The 17,620-nt window shown below is 55.4% G+C and overlaps 1 protein-coding gene across 1 annotated transcript in view; it reads right to left on the reverse strand.

Annotated features, from left to right (window-relative positions):
- Positions 1 to 3,106: 3,106 nt before the first annotated feature.
- SMARCC1 (SWI/SNF related, matrix associated, actin dependent regulator of chromatin subfamily c member 1) overlaps positions 3,107 to 17,620 on the reverse strand; it is a 66,767-nt gene continuing 52,253 nt past the window's right edge. The window contains exons 26-28 of the mRNA XM_066313242.1: positions 14,649 to 14,907; positions 6,858 to 7,022; positions 3,107 to 4,678 (exon numbers count right to left, since the gene is read on the reverse strand). Of these exons, the coding sequence (XP_066169339.1) occupies positions 4,599 to 4,678; positions 6,858 to 7,022; positions 14,649 to 14,907 (504 nt within the window). The 3' untranslated portion in view covers positions 3,107 to 4,598. The remainder of the gene's footprint in view (positions 4,679 to 6,857; positions 7,023 to 14,648; positions 14,908 to 17,620) is intronic.

A 17,620-nucleotide genomic window follows, 5' to 3' on the forward strand; every position in this document is an offset into this window, starting at 1 on the left:
AGGCTGAGCTTTGAGGAGAGGGTCTGGTGGGGAGCTGCATCCTAGGGATGGAGCTCTGTATCCCAGGGATAGAGCTGTGCATCCCAAGGATGGAGCTGTGCATCTCAAGGACACATGACACCTGCCAGCTGTGCCCAACACCTTTCGTGTCTGTGAACGTGCCCAGGTGACAAATAAAGCTGTCCCTGGGCGGGGTAAGGCAGCGCCAGCGCTCCCACACCTTCCTCCTCCCCGCCTGGAGAAGCCGCTTTAGTACTTGTGATTTTGCCAAGAGGGCACTAAAGGCCCTTCAGAAAAGCTTTTCCCTCCGAGGCTTTGCTTTCATTACTGCCGGCAGCACGGGGGAGTCAAGGCGGCTGTTTCACAGGCAGGACAAGGAGCGAAGACACAGTTTCATCCCTGAAACGAGGGAAAAGGGCTCGGGAAGGGCTGAGCTGAGCCCGGAGCGGTGAACACCAACTCCCGGGGCAGGGCAGGTTTAACCACGCTGGGCTCCGGCCCCTCTGCAGCACGGAGCCCCAAATCGGAGCGGCAGAGAGCCAGAGCATCCAGCAATCCAGCCGGAGCATCCCCGGCGGGCAGCGCCCGGCCCCGGCCCGGGGGACAGCAGCGTTCTGTCCGGGCCCGAGAAGGAACCAGGGAATTCCATGGAATGGATCCTGGGGCGGATCTGAGCTCCCCAGCAGCTCCCGGAGCAGGGCTCAGGGAGGAGATGTCCCCAGGTCCTGCTGGGCTGATCCTGTGCCCCAGTGGCCCCAGGTCTTTGTCGGGTCAGTGACACGGAGCTGCGTGGGCAACCTCGGTCCTGCCCCCTGGGGACCCACCAGCTCCATCCCAGGGCTGGAATTCTGGGAGCACGCCTGGAAGGCTGCTGCCTTTGCTGGACACCGCGTTGTTTTGATCACACTGCTACTTAAAAAGACAGAAAATGAAGGATTTATGGGGAAAAAATTCCCAATAATCAGCCCTCAGTTTCCCATCGCAGCCTCCAGGTGATGCTGGGAGGGTCCCGGGCTCCCTGTGCAAGGGGAAATGCCAGCACAGGGCTCACGGAGGGGACAGTGCTCCTCGGCAGGTCACCCGGAGCTGCCTGGTCCGGGACACGTCTCCTCCCGCCGGGGCTGGGGGAATTCCCGGGGCTGGGCTCAGCCCTGTGCTCGTTCCTGGAGAACCTGGAGGAGAGGAGGAGCTCCCAGCCCTCCACAGCCTTGTTTCCCCGAGAAAGGGAACGAAACAGCGGCCAGGGGACAAGGTGCACTCAGACACCTCAAACTCTCCACCGGCCCCAATTTTGGGCTTTAAATGGGCCAGGAAAAGACTAAAGCGCAGCTTTCCCGGCAGCCGGGGTGAGGCTGGGATCCGGGGCAGGTTTAGGGTGTTTTTGGGGTGAACAAAGGCTGTTGTTGCTCCGGTGGGGCTGAGGACAAGCCCGGCTGGCCTCTGCCATCTCCAGCAGGAGCCGATTACCGGGATGAAGATGCACAAACTGCTCCCAGCCGGACGGACAGGGAATTTCTGCAGCAGGCAGCAGGGCTCACCCTGAGCAGGTAATTCCCTTTATCCTAAGGACAGCTTGGATCGCAGTGACCCCACCGGCGGTTTGGACACGGAGCCCTGTCCTAACCCCCTCCAGCCGTGCCGGGACCCGGGACCAGCGGCAATTCACTCCCCAGTCCCACTCCCTGCTCCAGCAGCAGCTGTGGGATCCAAACCCCCAGAGCAGTGCCAGCACCCCGGGGTGCTTTGGGTTGGATTGGAGGGACTCCAAGTCCATCCAGTGCCACCCCTACCACGGCAGGGACACCTACCACTGTCCCAGGTGCTCCAAGTGTCCAACCTGGCCTTGGGCACTGCCAGAGATCCAGGGACACCACAGCTGCTCTGGGAATTCCAGTCCAGGCAGGAATTCCCAATCTCCCATCCAGCCCTGCCCTGGGATCCATTCCCTGTGTCCTGTCCCTCCAGCCCTTGTCCCCAGTCCCTCTCCTGGAGCCCCTTCAGGGGCTCTGAGCTCTCCCTGGAGCTTCTCCTCTCCAGGGGAACATTCCCAGCTCTCCCAGCCTCCTCCAGCCCTGGGGCAGCTCCAGGTCCTGCTGCTGTTGGATCCAGGCTGGGGCAGTTCTGTCGGTGGGGACAGAGGGGCAGAATTCCTGCTGCCAGCGCTGGGATCAGCCCAGGGCATGGAGGGGTCTCTGACCACTCCCTCACCCACCAGCATTCCCAACACAGATCCCAACACCCATCCATCCACTTCTCCCTCACTCCAGCTCTGCCCAGCCTGGCCTCAGCTGCTGCTGTGACCATGAAGATTTGAAGTCTGTAAATAGAAAACTTCCAAACCTGACGTTTGTCACTTACCACTTTTTGTGCATCCCTGAGGAAAATGATCTCCAGGATGAGAGGAGGAGAATGACCACTGCTGGCTGTGCTGCAGGAGAGGAACCAAGGGACAAACCTTGCTGGAATGCAAAGACCCAAGAGCTCCTTCCCTTTTCCTCCTGCCCCGTGTGGGAGCAGCTCCAAGGAGCCCAGCCCTGGAAACCCCAGGGAGGAATTCCCAGGTGGGAATGTGGCTTTCATGGCATGTCCTGGACGTGGGGACACAGCTCTGTCCCTGGGCTATTCCTTCCCAGGACATTGAGGGATGCCAGGAAGAGGTGCCACGTCTGAGGGAAAGGCTCTCACTGGGCAAAGCAGTGGGAATGGCTGGAATATAATCGAGTGTGATGTCTGCTTTCAGCTCAATCAGACAGACAAACCCTCCTGAGGTGGGATGGAGGGAAGAGCAGGACAGGCTTGGAGCTGGCAGAGCAGAGGGATTGAGGCCTCCCCAGCCCATCCTGCCCCTTCCACGTGATCCAAGTGGGAACCCAGCAGCAGCAATGCAGCTCCACTGCAGCCACTTCTTCCCTGAGCTCTGACACCCTGGGACTGTCCCCAGCAGCACATTCCCAGGGTGGAAGGCTCTGTGTTTCCCCCCGTGGCTCCCCCAAGCTCAGGTTTTGTGTTGGCTCCTCTGGAGTTCACACTCAGCCCCAGATCACAGAGACAATTCCCAGCTCTTCCCGCACACAAAGGCAAAGGAGACTTCACAAACTCCACAGGCTTTGTACAAAAACCGCTTTTTTTTGCTTTTATTTCACAAAATTGGGTGGCTGCTGCAGGAATCAAACCGGCCCTATACAGAGATCAGGTGAAAAAGTGGGCACAGGGATTATTTATACAGAAACAAAACCGAGGCCAGGATCCAGGTCCTCGGCAGGATCAGCACTAGGACAGTAAAAAATAGTCTCCACCTGGATCCTGGGAATTGCTCACGCTAAAAACAACCTGAGGTTACTCTAAACTGGACTAAGGGCTGCACCAGAAACCCCACGCTCACCCCAAAGACCCTGGAGGGGAAGGAAGCCTCGGGAAGGGGAATGGGAAGGCCCCGTGGAGTCCTGCTGGAAGACCTGGCAAATAATAACTTTTAAATGGTGGAAGCGGTTCTGGAGGTTCCAGAGCCTTTTGGGAGCCTCTCTCCAGCCCAACCTGGACAAAAGCCACTTCTGAAATCAAGGAGCAGCTTCCAGACCCTCGGCAGGGAACCCCCAAACGCTCCTGGGCCACGATGAGGGCAGAGGACCCGAGCCACAGGGCAGAAAAGGGCTTTTTGCAGGACTTTTCCCCAAGTTCTGGCAGCCTGGAGGTGTGCAGCAGCGGCTCTGGAGTGCTCCCAGATGTGCCTGCTGCAGCTGCTCCCTTCCCCAGCCCTCCAGCTGCAGTGGGGGGTGACAGGAGCTGTCCCAGCTGTGTTTGCTGCTGCCCTGGCCGTCCAGAGGTAGTTCTGGCATTCCCATCCCAGCCATCCCAACCCAATCCCAAATTCTAGCACTTCTTCGCTACCTACTTTTTTTTTATTATTTTTTTTGTTTTCTTCGTTTTAAAAAGTACAAAGTATATGCTCCAAAAAGAGGGACTAAAAACAGGGGGGGTTATTCCTCAGTTGGCTACTGCACCGAACTACTCAGGGAAGGTCCAACTACCACCTCCAAAGGCAAAGGAAAGGTAAAAACTGGAGCAAGAAAACTCCTACCATTGAGTGGTTCTACTCCGATTGATTCGCTCCCGCCTTCACTCCCACGGATCAATATTTCCTGTAATAAGTTAGAGGCAGCTCTGGCTGCAGCCACCAGGAATCCCTGTGGGCCCCTGGTTCCCCTGCTCTGCTCCAAGCTCTGGTTTGGCCTCTCCTCTCGGTGCTTTGCTCTGCCCAGAGACCCCGGAGTCATTCAGGGCACGTCCTAAAGCTCAGCTCCTGCCCTAAAACCCGCATTATTTCACCTTTCCCGGGATAAACCCGAGCCGAAAGCGCCAAGAGGAAGGAAACCAGCGTGGAGCTCTGCAAGGCAAGCAGGCCAAAGGGGGAAAGGACTTCCCAGCAGCAACACGGAGGCACTCCTGGCATCATCCCTACCTGCAGCTTTCCCAATCTCACACACACCCCGGGCTGGGAGGGGAGGGGACGGCTCCCCGGGGAGCAGAAGGGAACTGAGGAATTCTCTTTTGGTCACCACTGTGCTGCTGTGGGAGTCCTCGCTCCTCTCCCCGGCGGCTCAGGGCGCGGCGGAGGCGGGCGTGGCGCCGGCCGGAGGTGGGGTCACTCCTTCTGCGGGTGGCTGCGCCGGGCCGGCATCTGCGGGACACAACGGGACACTCAGGGGACACGGGGGACACAGCCCAGGTGTCTCCGCCCCGCGGCAGAGCCTGTCAAAGCGCCATTCCTGCAGCCAGGACTCAGGAATTGCACCACTCGGGTGGCTCTGCTGCACCTTTATCTTGCTTTTCCACCCCCCGGCACCGCATGGGCTCCGCCAAAGAGGAAAAAATTCTGTATTTTTATGGACGAGATGCGGCTCAGCGGCTGGCGAATCCACGCCAAGAAACTTGCAGAGCTGGAATTGGCACCTCTCACCGCCCAGCTCTGTGCTGGAGCCCAAATTACAGCTCTTCTCTGTTTAAAACAGATGGAACAATAGGTTTGGTACAAACAGAGGCTGCTCCTCCCTCTGAAGGATGGATGTAGGTTAAAGCAGAGGAAACCACGGCTGCAGTGAGCAGGGACACAAAGGGCCAGCCTCGTGCCCAGGGAGGAGATGCTAATGGAACACGACTGACTTGTTTAGTAGGGGAGGAAAAAAGGAGAAGTTAAGAGAGCAAAGAGGAATACAAGCTGACACAGGACATTCCCAGCGGTAAAGGCTCAGGGAAAAGAAGGAAAAGGAAGTAAAGCCGGCGGAGCAGAGGAGCAAGGCCCAAACAGAAATAGCACAGGCGGAGTTCTCCCGCTGGGGCTGGGAACGCCCGTGACTCAGAGCTCACAGCAGCTCCTGCTGCTGAAGCCAAAACCAAAAGGGCTTTTCCCAATTAATTTCTGGGAGAGGTACAACAAGTGATGGCAATTCCTGCCTGTCCGGTGAGAACCACACTGAGCATTTTGGGGGTGAGGATTCCTGAGCAGCAGCTGGGCCAGGCTGCAATTAATACTGGCAAATTTATTGAGCAATTCCTGATGGAGAATTCCTCAGTCATTCCTCCCTGTGCCAGCTTGTCTTCTGCCTTCTGGGCTTGGCCACACTCTCACACTCATTCAAGCAACTCCCACACCATGGCTCCTGATCCAGCTGCTTTTTTGGCTGCCATAAATCAGCCTCAGTTTTAGAGGTGCAGATTTTACACTGGGAATGTTCCTTACAGGGTTCATCTTCTCCTTTTTCCTAATCACGACTTCCTTTCTCAAATCCCAGGGTGCCAAGTTTTCAGCGAGGAATTACTGAACTGGATCTTACTCTGACCTCCACTATTTAGGAATTCTAGTCAATTCCTGACCCTCCACTAAATCAGGAGAGGCTTTTGATCATCACCACCGGGCCTCCGTATCATTATAAATAAAATAAGGGATGTAATAAATAAAACAAAGGACAATGGAATGTGTTGGGATGCCCAGAGGGCTGAGGAGCACTTAAAGCTTCCAGCACGTGCCTGGCACCACTCTGGGGCTGGCAGCTGCACAGACCCTGCTGTTCCTACAGGAAACAGGGAATTCCCAGGGCCACAGGAGCCCCCAGGACCATCCAGGACTATCCCAGAGAGGAGCACTTAGACATTCCATTGGGAGCTGACACCCTGCTGTTCCTATAGGAAACAGGGAGTTCCCAGCAGCACAGGAACCCCCAGGACCATCCAGGACTACCCCAGAGAGGAACACTCACACAATCCATTGGGAGCTGACACCCTGATGTTCCTACAGGGAGCAGGGAATTCCCAGTGGCAGAGGAGCCCCCAGCCCCATCCCACAGGAGACAGGGAGTTCCCAGGGAGTTCCCAGTGGCAGAGCAGCCCCCCAGGACTATCCCACAGGAAACAGGAGGTTCCTGGTGCCACAGCAGCCCTCCAGCCCCATCCCAGGAGCAGCACTCACACATTCCACTGGGAGCTGACACCCTGATGTTCCTATAGGAAATGGGGAATTCCCAGTGGCAGAGGAGCCCCCAGCCCCACCCCACAGGAGACAGGGAATTCCCAGCAGCCCCCAGCCCTATCCCACAGGAGACAGGGAATTCCCAGCAGCCCCCAGCCCCACCCCAGCAGCAGCACTCACACACTCCATTGGGAGCTGACACCCTGCTGTTCCTATAGGAAAAGGCAATTCCCAGTGGCAGAGGAGCCCCCAGCCCCATCCCACAGGAGACAGGAGGTTCCAGCAGCCCCCAGCCCCATCCCACAGGAGACAGGAGGTTCCAGCAGCCCCCAGCCCCATCCCACAGGAGACAGGGAATTCCCAGTGGCCCAGGAGCCCCAGCAGCAGCACTCACACATTCCGTTGGGAGCAGCCAGCGGCACGCGGGGCCCCAGCAGGTTCCCGGACATCGGGGCCATCCCGGGTGGAGCCGCCCCGCTCCCGGGGTGGATGCTGGTGGCCATCATCCGGCCTGGCAGGGGCTGCCCCGGGATCATGGAGCCAGGCCCGGGCATCTGACCTGCACAGGAGGGAGAGACACCAGGTGAGGCCCTGGGAAGGGCAGGTTGTGCTCCCAGCAGTGGCAGAGCCTCGTGCCAGAGGCAGCTTTGTGTGTGCTCCACATTCCCAGGAAACAACTCCCAGGAAACCTCCCAGGAAACCTCCCAGGAAACCTCCCTTTTTTCATCCCCCAGCACACCCCCAGGAAGGCCCAGGGGGTACTTGGGATCCCTTCCCAAGGGAAAAGTGGAAGACAACACAGTCAAACCCAACACTGGCACTGAAACCGCACCAGAATGGGCATCCCATGGAATGCAAGTGTTGGGAAGCAAATGGCATCAGAGGATGAAGCCTCATGGATGAATTTCGTGGGGGAACTGAAATCATCCAGTTAAACCTGGGCTGCACAGGAATTCCTGCTCTGATTCCCTGTTTTGCTGGGAGGGAGGATTCCAGGCTCTTCCTCACAAACCAGCTCCGTGGGAGACCCCCCTGTTCCAGCTACAACACCCAGCCTTGGGCACCTCCAGCTTTAAAACCTCCTTTGAGGGGTGGTTTGGCATAATCCAATTCCATTTCCTTCAACACACTTCCGTGGAGGGACAGTGTTTTAATGAGACAGAGAGATGGAAACTGCTCCATCCCCCTAAAACCAGGCAAGGGAGGAAGAACCAAAGAGCCAAAGGGGCTCCAGGAGAGCTGGAGAGGGACTGGGGACAAGGGCTGGAGGGACAGGACACAGGGAATGCCTTCCACTGCCAGAGGAATGTGATTTGGGAAACATCATCCAGTTCCAACCTCCCAAAGACTCAGAGGCTTAGTAGCAGAAGGAGAAGACATTCACAACTATGAAGGGTGTCATTCACTGGCAAAATTAAGGTTGACCAGGGAATAAAAATATAAAACCTGGAACAATACAGCTGTGTTGGAGAGGCCCAGGAAAGGTGGGAACTGAGAAATTCCCAGCCTGGGAGCTGCCACCTGACAGGAGCCTCAGTATTCTGGCCATCCCTGAACACCACAGGGCTATGAGACTCTCTCTCGTTAACCAAGTGATTAATATTAAAATCCCTCTTCTGAACCACCTGAAGCTGAATCAGACTTTACTACACACTGAGTGGCTTCACTCAGTGAAACTCCAGCACTGGGCAAGAATTCCTCCAGGGAAAGGCTGTCAAACCCACAGGGACGTGAGGAGTCAAGGATGTTTTATATGCAAATCAACCCCAGCTGAGCTAAAACCACCACTGAACAGAAACTAAATCTACTTTATAAAACGTCTTTTCTTCATAAATGCAAAGTGTGCCCCATCCCTGGGCGTGTCCAAGGCCAGGCTGGATGGGACAGTGGATAGTGGGAGGTGTCCCTGCCATGGCAGGGTGGCACTGGATGATCCTTAAGGTCTTTTCCAACCCAAATCAACTCCAAATCTCCCAGCAGTGCTCACTGGGAAGCTCCCTCCTTTCCTGGACCACGGAGTGTCCTGAGCTTGTTTCCCTGTTAAATCCTGGAGCTTTAAATCCAAGGTTTGCTGAAGTTGCCCTAAGCTGGGAAGCTCCTCTGTGTGGGGGTTTGGCCGCCTGTTTTTTCCCTTCCTGACACGGGATGCAACATTTTTATCTCAAAATTCGCTTAGGGAGCTGGCAGAGGAACAAACCCATCCCATCCCAGCTCCAAAACACCCGGGCTCAGAGCAGCCAAGCACTGAACCCACCCAGAGTGGGATTAACCAAGGGGAAATCCCCGCTGCCACCACAGAAAACCAAAGCCCCGCTTCTCCAGAGATGTTTTCATTTTCCAAGAGAAAGCGCTCCAAGACAGCGGCTCAAGCAGAAAATGTGGAAGTGTGACCTACATAAGGGGGAGAGCTTAGGAGCAGCAGCTGCAGGAAAAGATCCAGCCCAAAGGTTCAACACAAGGAGACTGAAGTGACTGAAAACCCCTGACACGGAGGGGCTGGGCAGCTTCACCGTGCCCTGCTGCCACATTCCAGGGAAACTGCCTCGAGAGGCTCTCCAAGGCATTTATCTCCATTAAAAAGCCTCTCCCTCTATTAAATCAGCACTTGAGGAGCTCTGGGCTGATAAGCAGCCACAGAGGGGTTTTGTTTTGATGCAGGAGGCTTGGAGCTGATCCAAATCCTGCAGCACCTCTCCGTGCCCAGGCTGGGCAGGGAAAAGCCGTGGGCACAGCCAGTGCTCCGTGCAGGAGGGGCCTTGGGTGGGCAGCATTCCGTGGGGATGAGCTGCCTGGCACCCTGCTCTCCTGCTGCTGCACGAGCTGACACACAGCAGGCAGAGAACAGCTCCAGGGAACGCCTGCTGCCATCCCAAGGTGTGCTCCTGGGAACCCTGGAATGGGTTGGAAAGGACCCTAAAGCTCATCTCATTCCAGCCCTGCCGTGGGCAGGGATATTCCAACAGCAAATCCATCCTTCCCTCCTCCCTCCCAGCCAAGCACTGTGAATAATTAACCACAACAACTCATTTAGCCTCGTGTCTCGGGGAGGAGAGGCAGGATTTCCACTTCACTGGCACCCAGCACTTGTGTCCCTCCAGAGCCAGAGCTGTGCCCGGCCCCGCTCCGGGAGCACCATTCCCTGCCTCCCGGGGAGCACGTAGGATACACCGGGAGTATCCTGGGAGGAGCACACAGGATACACCGGGAGTATCCTGGGAGGAGCACACAGGATACACCGGGAGTATCCTGGGAGGAGCACACAGGATACACCGGGAGTATCCTGGGAGGAGCACACAGGATACACCGGGAGTATCCTGGGAGGAGCACACAGGATACACCGGGAGTATCCTGGGAGGAGCACACAGGATACACCGGGAGTATCCTGGGAGGAGCACACAGGATACACCGGGAGTATCCTGGGAGGAGCACACAGGATACACCGGGAGTATCTCATGAGGAGCACACAGGATACACTGGGAGTATCCTGGGAGGAGCACACAGGATACACCGAGAGTATCCTGTGACACATAGGATACACCAGGAGTATCCCCTGGGGAACACACAGCATACACCAGGAGTATCCCCTGGAGAACAGGTAGGATACACCAGGAGTATCCCCTGGGGAACACGTAGGATACACCAGGAGTATCCTGGGAGGAGCACACAGGATACACTGCGAGTATCCTGTGACACATAGGATACACCAGGAGTATCCTGGGAGGAGCACACAGGATACACCAGGAGTATCCCCTGGGGAACACGCAGGATACACTGCGAGTATCCTGTGACACATAGGATACACCAGGAGTATCTCATGAGGAACATACAGGATACACCAGGAGTATCTCCTGAAGAGCACACAGGATACACTGCGAGTATCCTGTGACACATAGGATACACCAGGAGTATCCTGGGAGGAGCACACAGGATACACCGAGAGTATCCTGTGACACATAGGATACACCGGGAGTATCTCCTGGGGAACACGCAGGATACACCAGGAGTATCTCATGAGGAACACATAGGATACACCAGGAGTATCTCATGAGGAACACATAGGATACACCAGGAGTATCTCATGAGGAACACATAGGATACACCAGGAGTATCTCATGAGGAACATACAGGATACACCAGGAGTATCTCCTGAAGAGCACACAGGATACACTGCGAGTATCCTGTGACACATAGGATACACCAGGAGTATCTCAAGAGGAACACCTAGGATACACCAGGAGTATCCCCTGGGGAACACACAGGATACACCAGGAGTATCCCATGAGGAACACGTAGCATACACCAGGAGTATCCCCGGGGAAGCTGCTGCTGTCAGCCCCCCAGAGGAGAGGCTCCTGCAGCAAACAGCCCCGGGAGCAGCTCAGCCCTGCAGAGGGGAGCACAGGGTCACTGCAGCCGCTGTCCTGGGTCACTGATCCACTGCTTGCCTCTGGGAATCTCAGAATGTATCACAGATTCTCTCCTTTCAGTCACTATCCCAGCCCCAAACACCTCCTGCCTGGGGCAGGTTTTCAAACAGCCAAAGTCACCAGACAGACCCCACGGTGTCAGAGCTGCTGTGCCATGGGGCAGCCTCACAGCTCCAGTCCCAAATTACACCCTGGTTATACCATCACGGATCACCCACCGCCCCCTGCCTTGGATTTCCTCCCATCCCACTGCTCCCTGCACCTCCCCAGCAGGCTCTGAACAACTGATGGGGAAACAGGACGAGCTGACAGCTGTAGGGAATGTTTGTCTAGAGGAATTGAACTCAAAATCCTTCTCTGTACCCAAAAAGCCCCCTGGAATCATCACCCCAATAAAGAAGCAAACAGCATCCAGCAACTTAATTTAAACCCACAAATAATGAAATGCCCAGCAGCTGAAAAACCCCAAGCCCAAAATTCCTGATGAAGTCTTTTTTTTTTTTTTTTTTTTTTTTTTTTTTGAGTATTTCAACCCCTGACAGAAAATGAGGTAAAATATTATCTGGGAAAAGGTTATTAAAGTTGCTCATCCAGCAGTGGTAGGAAGTGTATCCTGCCCTCCTCATTCCATTTCTGCCTTAGGTCAGAAATTATTTACCAGGTGAAAGTCTCACCTGAAGGAAGAGTTAATAATGGCAGCTACTAATTCCCAGCTCTCTTCCTCCAAGAATTTCCAGAAGTTTCTTGTACTGGACACCATGGGTATCACCAGAAGCAGGAGTTCCCATCCCACTGATCCCCAGCCCAGAGAAATCAACGATGTGCCACAAGTGGCACCATGGGACGAATCTGGGAATTTTATTTCCTATTACAATGCCAAGGTGCAGCTTTTCCCAGTGAAATTGGAATCCAACTTTGTTTTCCTGTTTGAAAAGTTTTCCTTCCAGGGCAAAGGGAAGAACAGAACAAGCTCAGGGGACATGAATTCCATGGTGCAGCAGAGGCAGACACGGCCAGGCCGAGGAGAAGAGGGTGACCCTTGGCTGGAGATGTTCTCCAGATGGCTCCAGCACAATGCTCCACTGGAGATGTTCTCCACCACCACATCCAGACTGATGTCTGGGCTAAACCCCATATTTCTGGGAAAAGCCTCACTTTTAACTTCCAGTGAAGAGCTTGACTTCACTGCTTCTGCCCCCGAGCCCAGAGAAGCCGTGAGCAGGAATTTATCCTCCTCTCTTCCCTGTCCAAATGCCACCTCAGATCCTTTCCTCCCTTTGCTCCCCCATCCCTCCAGCCCTCGTCAGTCACCCCGAGGACACCACACTGTGTTCACGGTCTGCTGAGCCCACTGAGAGCTCCTGCTGAGGTCAGACCCTGTCTGAGAGCTGCAGGAGCACCAAGCTCAGCTCTGGAGTGAGAGCTGGCCAGCTGAGCAGCAGCGGTGCAGGTATTCCCAGCCCAGCAGCTCCAGAGGGCTTCTGGATCACTGCCAGGGGCTTTGGGGCTTTCTCCTCCCCAGCCCTGGCAGTGTCCAGGACAGGCCTTGGAGCAGATGGGACACTGAAGGTGTCCCTGCCCATGGCACGGGGTCATTTTCAAGGTCCAACCCAAACCATTCCAGGGCTCCACGATCTCCTCACATCGACCAAATTCTGGGATCTCCACCAAGGCTGCAGGAGGCTCAGGGGCAGATCCACGGAGGGAACTCACAGGTGTGGGGACAACAAGCTGAAGCTCTCAATTCAGAGTGACTCTACTGGGCAGCCAAAGAGCTTTGGCTCCCGTGGGCTTCCCAGGCATTCCTAACAAACTTCCCCGGAGGAGCTGAGGAAATGAGCCTCCTCTGCTTTCCAGGCAAGGTCACCTGGGCTCTGGCTGGAGACACACAGGGGTTTGCCCCAAACTTTTACAAAGAGAACTGTCAGAGGAGGTGAGGGCAGAGGCTGGTGCTGGGGCACAGGGAATGAGCCAGCTCTGGATGTGCTGTGGGAGCCTCAGCCCTCACACAGGGGAGGTGCTGCTGCAAAAGTCAATCTATCGACCAGCTTTAATCAAACCTGAAACAGAGATGTTCTGACTGATTAACAGACCCCATTCCCTGCCCCAGGAGGGACTGCTGGGAATGCAGAGCCTGGATGGTTTTCAGGGGCTGGAGCAGCACAGGGCTGTGTGAGCCAAGGAGGGGAACACCAGCAGTCAGGAGTTATCAGTCCTCAGAGAATAAATACAGCAGGGCTTTAATCTTGCCCCACTGCCAGTCTCCACAGAAGGGAGAGCTGTGCACAGATGTGCCAGGATTCCCTCCTTTCCTGTCCTCATTTGCCAGTTTTCCCTTTCCAGGTTATTCCTGCACAGCCACATGAGCAGCCCTGAGCTGTCCCACAACAGACCCACTGAGGATGTTAAATCTGAGTCTAAAACCAACACTCCCAATCCAATTCCTGCAAAATCCAAACCAGCTCCCAAACAGTCCCAGGGATTTTTGTCCTTAGGAAACCCAAAAACTCCCTGAGCCTTAAAAACAGAGTGAGCCTGAGCCTCACCAGACAATTCTTCCCTTCCTGAGGTCACCAGTGCTCTGCACCTGCTGAGGGAACCCACTTTGACTACTCTGCAGATCCACTTGGATTAGACACTCCCCGTTTTCCTGGTCACCTGCAAATCCTGCTGTTTTCCTGTGCCCTTCTGCTCCTTCCCAAACCAAACACCTTTTGTCTCTAGAGGGAAAACTCAAGTTCCTGCAGCTTCTTGTTGCCATGTTCTATTTGGATTATGACACCCAAACTTTCCAGCTTCTTCAGCAGCTGCCTATGAAAATTCTTCCCAAATATTTTTGGCTAATAACCGATCAGCTCTTCTTCTGGAGCAGGTTTTGGTCACACTCCTCCTTGGCTGTATCCACATTCCAGGTTCCCACATTCCAGAGACCGTTATTTGAGTTTAAATTGCCATCTCAGCAACCTTTAGGAAGTAAAAGCTGCCAATTCACATCATCACCTGATCACCCCACCCTCTGGAATCAGGAATACCCATCCCTGGAAATGCCCAATCCTCAGTAGGAGAGGCTGGGCTGGACACTTCCAGGTGACCCTCCCCTGGCCTCAAACACATCCAGGCAGGACACAAGAACTTCTCACAGTCAGGTCTCCTGCCAAAGAAGTTCCTTAAGGAGCTTCCTGCCTCTGCTGCTTGTCCCAGTCCTTTCCTTTCATTTCTGTATGTGATTTGGTGGGCCATGAACTGGAGGTTGGAGGAGTGATTGTTTTTGAAGGAGCATCTGCTCAGATCACCAAGCATAAAACAAGTCTAAGGAAACACAAACAACTGAGAAACACCTGGAAGTGCTTGGGGCAGTTTCATATTTCCCTCTAGAGCTTGACTGTCCCCGGCAGGGGACTCCCTGCCCTACCAGACAACCTGCTCTGGGGCTAAGGAGCCTCCCAGGCAAAAAAGGGTTTTCCTGTGGTTGGAAGGAATTTCTCCCGTTTGTGCCCACTGCCTCCCACCCTGGCACTGCTGGGGGGAGCCCAGCCCTCCCTCACTCCTGACTTTTGGGGTTCCCCACACCTCGGACGGGGCTGGAAGCTCCCTAACGCGGCTGCAGAACGAGCAAAGCTCATCCTCCCAGCAAACTCTGCCTGACAGTGGCACCACCATAACCCAGGCACCCAGACCACCCCAGGGCTCCCCTGGCAGCTGCTCTCCTCTCTGGGCTCACCCCCCAGGGACTCAGGGCAGGAATTCCCAGCTCTTACCTGGCTGAGGTGGGTGAGGAGGTGGCATCTGGTGGTGCATCATGGGGTAGGGCGGGGGCTGCTGGTGGGGCAGCAGCCCTGGGTGTGCTGGTGCCCCCAGGGGGTTCATGCCAGGCCCGCTGGGGTGCTGGTGGGGCTGCTGGGGGTTCTGGCTGTGCTGCTGCTCCATTTGCTGGCGAGCCCTTAGCTCGGCGTATTTGAGCTGCTCCATGTGGAAGTTCTGCCTCTCGGTGAGGAGCTGCTGCCTCTGCTGCTCCAGCTGGGCCAGGAAAGGGACACAAGGCACAGGGGAGTTAGGAGGGATGCATTTCAGACATTCAGACACTGCCCAGCAGGGAGCTGGGCTGGAAGAAGCCTCTCCTCCCAACCCCAAAGCCAAAGTGAATGGATGTCCTGTGGATGTTTGCAGCTTCTTGGAAAGGCTCCTGAACTCACCTGGCTCTGTCCTAAAACCCCTCAGCACCACAGCTGGTCACTCACTGGGCTCTGCACTGAGAACTCAGCCCTAACACAGCTCTGCAACAAACTGGGGGTTTTCCTCTCCATTTTCTGCACGTTGGAATGAGGGAGAACAGGAATCTCAGGGGATTTTCTAGCTGAGCCTGAAGCAGAACGTGAATGCAGCTGCAGGAGCTCAGGGATCACAGGCAGGATCCTTCCCCATCCTCTGAGTGCAGGAACTGGAGGTCACAGCAGCCAGACATCAGTGATTTGCACTCTTAAGAGCTTTATGTAGAAAACTTCATGTCATTTAGGCCAATTAACATCAAATAGGCTACTTTGATTAATCATGAAGTCATGCAGAGAGTGAGACCTGAGCAACCTTGTCTAGGGAAGGTGGCCCTGCCCTGGGTGGAACTGGATGATCCAGAGGATCCTTCCAACCCAAACCAGTCAGAGACTCCACGAAAAGACAAAAAAAAAACTACAGAAAGCATTTCCTGCTCTCGGCCATTTGCATGATGGATCAGCGTTCTGCTGAAGGAAGCGCTGTTTGACCGATTTAAGGAATATGGACACATTCCCACGTCATTCCTCTCGGACACTGGGGTCTGTGTGACTGGTGTACAAACACTTCACCAGGGTTTCCAGGTAGACTCCACTCCAGTCCAGCAGGAAAGCGGGTTGCCAAGGAGACTCTCACCTAGCACAGCTCTCCCAAACTCCGGAGCTCCAAGGCAGGGCTGGGAGCAGGAAGGGAGCTGCACAGAGGAGGCATTCAGCAGCCCCAGCTGGGCCCAGCTCATGAATGAAACATGCTCCTGCACAATGGCATCATTCACGCTGCCCTGGCTCTTTTCTCCCGGGACACTCAGGGAAGCCCCCCATAAACCCTCCCCAGGGGGAAATGGGGCGTGTGGGGAAACATTCCCGAGGTGGCAGACAGCTGGGAGAGGAATTCCTGCGAATGACCCCAAACAAAGGCTCAGGCAACACTTTTTTAATTCCTTTGAGACCCTTTTGTGGCCTCGGTTTGCTCTCTTCACGGCACCCCATCCCGCTGCAGTTTAAAGGAGTCTTTACAAGGATGTCCAAACAGCAGCCAGGGCCTGCAAATTCACACTGGAGAAGGGAAACCAGGGAAAACTTCCCTTCTACACAATCCCTGTGCTTGGGATGAGGAAAGACAGACGGACAGAGGGAAAAAAAAAAGGCACAAAAATATAAATTATAACACGAGGTGGTGTTAAAGCTGAGCCAAGTTTAAGCTTGGGCTCCAGCAGAGAGCCCAAACCCTGGTTCTGGTGCAGGTTGTCACCACCCCGGACACAGCCCCAGAGTGGCATGAGAACAACCTTTTCCAGGAACACATTTTCCAGTGGGAACTCCAGTTGCAGCTGCTCTCCAACCTCAGTCATTCCTGCAGCTGGAATGAGGCTGAGAACCTTCACCAAGGTCAGCTCCTGTCACCTCCACAGGACCCAGGAGCGTCTGGGGGTCCCCCAGGGCAGGGTCACCTCAGCAGGGACACAGGGATGTGTCCAGGGGCTTTGGGATGGCCCCAGACAGGGACACTCCAGGATCCCCTGGGCAGCTGCTCCAGGGCTCTGCCCCTCCCTGGGAAGAGGCTTTTCCTGCTGCTGAGCTGGAGCTGGGTGTGCTTTGGTTTGTGTCCCCTGCTCCTGGGGCTGTGTCTGGCACCATCCTCTGGCAGCCCTGGGGGAGGTTGGTGTGGAGCCTTCCCTTCCCCAGCTCCTGCACTCTGTGCTGCTCCAGAGCCCTCAACAGCTCCGTGGCCTCTGCTGGACCCTCTGCTGCAGTCTCTGCTCAGGAAATGAGCTGGAATTCAGGGAGGTGGCTCTGGCTGTCACACCTGACAATCCCCCAATCCCCAACACCCGTTTTTGCACTGTGCTGCACCAGGAGGGGCAATAAAAACACTTAATGTTCACTCATACAGCACATCACTCTGCTACAGCTTCATCTCCAGCACAGAACCTCCTTTCAGCAGGAATTTCTCCCTGGAAAGGGGCTCAGGCCCTGGCAGGGGCTGCCCAGGGAGGTTTGGAGATCCTGTCCCTGGAGGTGTCCAAGGAAGGACTGGAGGTGGCACTCGGGCCTCTGGGCTGGGGACAAGGTGGGGACTCTGGGGACAAGGTGGGGATCTGGCACAGCTGGGACTCCAGGGGCTGGGAGGGATTTTCCAGCCTCAGGGATTCACGGATTCCTCCCTGAACAGAACCAGCAAAGCTTCAGGTGCCATTAGAAATTCTGGGTCAGCAAAGCTCCACCAAGAGGCCCCTGCTTTTCCCACCCTCAGCACTGGCATCGCTGGCACTGCTCAGCTCCAACACAAATAAATGTGTTTTGCCTGCAATGTAACACCCTCCAGTCTGCAGCACTGATTCCTGTCACCACTCACAATTCCCTGCTCCTTCCCTGCAAGGAAAAAGCCAGGGCAGCAGGAACGGCAGGCACAGTGTGCAGTGGCAGCAAGGAGGTTTTTCTGCTTTAATTATTCCACTAAATAT

The sequence above is a fragment of the Sylvia atricapilla genome, chromosome 1 (genome assembly GCF_009819655.1).
Source record: "Sylvia atricapilla isolate bSylAtr1 chromosome 1, bSylAtr1.pri, whole genome shotgun sequence".
NCBI lineage: Eukaryota > Metazoa > Chordata > Aves > Passeriformes > Sylviidae > Sylvia > Sylvia atricapilla.